This window comes from Phoca vitulina, unplaced genomic scaffold (assembly GCF_004348235.1).
Source record: "Phoca vitulina isolate PV1807 unplaced genomic scaffold, GSC_HSeal_1.0 scaffold16, whole genome shotgun sequence".
Taxonomy (NCBI): Eukaryota; Metazoa; Chordata; class Mammalia; order Carnivora; family Phocidae; genus Phoca; species Phoca vitulina.
In genome coordinates this window covers 37,692,843-37,695,507 of record NW_022589719.1, presented here as the reverse complement: position 1 = coordinate 37,695,507, position 2,665 = coordinate 37,692,843, and the positions used below count along the sequence as shown (strand labels likewise).

The following is a 2,665-nucleotide window of genomic DNA, read 5'->3' as shown; positions in this document are numbered from 1 at the left end:
CGTGGTGCACACGCACACACGAACACACGCACGCACGGCTCAGCTGCACACGCGTGATGCACGCGCACACATGCACGCACGGCTCAGCTGCACACACGTGGTGCATGCGCACACACGAACACACACACACGCACGCACGCATGGCTCAGCTGCACATGCGTGGTGCGTGCGCACACACGAACACACACGCACGCACACACGGCTCAGCTGCACACGCGTTGTGCGCACGCACACACAAACACACACACACGCACGGCTCAGCTGCACACGCGTGGTGCGTGCGCACACACGAACACACACGCACACGCACGCCACGCATGCACGCACACAAGGGCGGACGCACAGCCACACGTGCACACCCCAGGAGCCAGGGTTTGGGGGCGCGAGCTCCCGCCCACGGGCAGAGGTTTTGGGGCTGTGCCTGGGACCCAGCAGGCCGGAGGCCGAGGGCGGGAGGCCGGAGGGGCACGTCCTGCGGTCTGCAGCTCTGCACTTGCTTTACAGCGTGTGTACCAACACCTCGGAAGTTGTCTGCCGGCCAGAAGAAGGCAAGCTGCCCTCTGCGTCGACCACGAGGCGGCCCCCAGGAGAGCCCCCAGGCTGCCTGCCCTGGATTCTGGGGCTGGGGCTCCGTCTCATCCTCCCCTGGCCCCGTGGCCCCCCAGGGGCCTTTCCCGGCTCAGAGCTGGCTCTGACTTGTAGCAGCCTCCCCACGCTGGTGACGGGAGCTGAGGTCACCCCTCTGCCATCCAGCTTCTGTGCCCTGAAGGGGGGCCCCTTTGGGGTCTGGAGGTGGAGTCCCGAGGGGGAATTGGCCCGGCATTTGTTGGAGCGGGGGGACGCCTGGGGGGTTCTTGGGAGACTCTGTCTTGTTCCTGTCTTGGGTTCTCTGTCTTGTTCCTGCCGTGTTGACCTGGGCCTTCCCTCCTGCCCCCCAGGGAAGATTGTCAACTACACCCAGGACGGCTTCTTCTGCTACTGGGAGACCTGTGGCCCCAACGGGACATTGGAGAGATACTTCAACATCTGCATAACCTCAACCTCCCGGCCGCCCTCCACCACGATCCCCGTCACCCCCAGTACCCCCCTCATCACCACCACCACCACCACCACCACCACCACCACCACCACCACCCCAACCCCCAGCACAGGTAGAACCCAAGGCCACACACCCCTCACCTCCCCAGAGTGCCTGCCTTGTCCTGAGCCCACGGAAGCAGCCCTTCCAGGGGCTGGGAAGGGGCCAGGGCAGGGGAGGGGCGGGACACAGGCCAGGAGGGAAAGGGAACTTTCCAGGGGAGCCAGCTGTGGGGCCGGGTGGCCGGTGTGGCTCCCCTGTGCAGAGAGGGTGCTCTCACCAGGCCCTGGGCTCAGCATGGGGAGGGGACCGGCGCTGGGTGACAGCACTGTTGGTCAGGAGTCCAGACCAGGCCCCTTCCCATGGGCCTCCTCACTGCAATGGGTGACCCTTCCTGGATTTACTTTTTTTGGGCCCTGAGGCCAGGGTCTGTCACCTAGGTGTGGCATGAGGAGCTCAGCGTTCAGCTGCAGGAGGAGGATGGAAGTGGTGTCCGGCCTTACACTCTATAAGCTGGCTCTTTGGCCATGATAGGAAGGGTGGTCATGGGGACTCTGACCTCTCCGAGTCCCAGTGAGCTCCCCGGAAGCTGCATCCAGAGTGGGGACCAATCTCGGGTCTTCCTTCCCCAGGGCTGTGCTGTTTCTGGTCTGACTGGATCAATGAGAACCACCCCACTACGCACCATGATGGTGGAGACCGGGAGACCTTCGATGGTGTCTGCAGAGCCCCTGAGGACATCGAGTGCAGGTTGGCCGTAGAGCCCCACCTCAGGTGGGAGCAGGCGGGCCAGAAGGCGCAGTGCAATGTCTCCTTTGGGTTCATTTGCTACAATGAAGACCAGTTTGGAAACGGGCCATTTGCAGTCTGTTACGACTACGAGATACGTGTCAATTGCTGCGTGCCAATGGATGAGTGTCACCCGTCCACAACCACGGCCCCCACGACCACTCCCACCACCTTCACCATGACCACGACCTCCACACTGACACCAGAACCCCCAACTACCACCACCACCACCACGGGCACCCCGACCCCAACATCTACCACCACCACCACTCCGACCACCACGCCGACCACCACTCCAACTACCACGCCGACCACCACTCCAACCACCACACCAACCACCACCATCACCACCACTCTGACCACCACGCCGACCACCACTCCGACCACCACGCCGACCACCACTCCGACCACCACGCCGACCACCACGCCGACCACCACGCCGACCACCACGCCGACCACCACCATCACCACCACTCCAACCACCACACCGACCACCACCATCACCACCACTCTGACCACCACACCGACCACCACGCCGACCACCGCTCCGACCACCACGCCGACCACCACTCCGACCACCACCATCACCACCACTCCGACCACCACGCCGACCACCACTCCGACCACCACTCCGACCACCACACCGACCACCACACCAACCACCACCATCACCACCACTCCGACCACCACGCCGACCACCACCGCCACCACCACTCCGACCACCACGCCAACCACCACCGTCACCACCACTCCAACCACCACGCCGACCACCACTGTCACCACCACGCTGACCACCAC

At 64.1% G+C, this 2,665-nt stretch overlaps 1 protein-coding gene across 1 annotated transcript in view; it reads left to right on the top strand.

Annotated features, from left to right (window-relative positions):
• Positions 1–2,665, top strand: part of MUC2 (mucin 2, oligomeric mucus/gel-forming) — a 27,587-nt gene that overhangs the window by 10,654 nt on the left and 14,268 nt on the right. The window contains exons 27-30 of the mRNA XM_032414843.1: positions 505–698; positions 939–1,069; positions 1,115–1,199; positions 1,711–2,653. Coding sequence (XP_032270734.1) covers positions 505–698; positions 939–1,069; positions 1,115–1,199; positions 1,711–2,653 — 1,353 coding nt within the window. The remainder of the gene's footprint in view (positions 1–504; positions 699–938; positions 1,070–1,114; positions 1,200–1,710; positions 2,654–2,665) is intronic.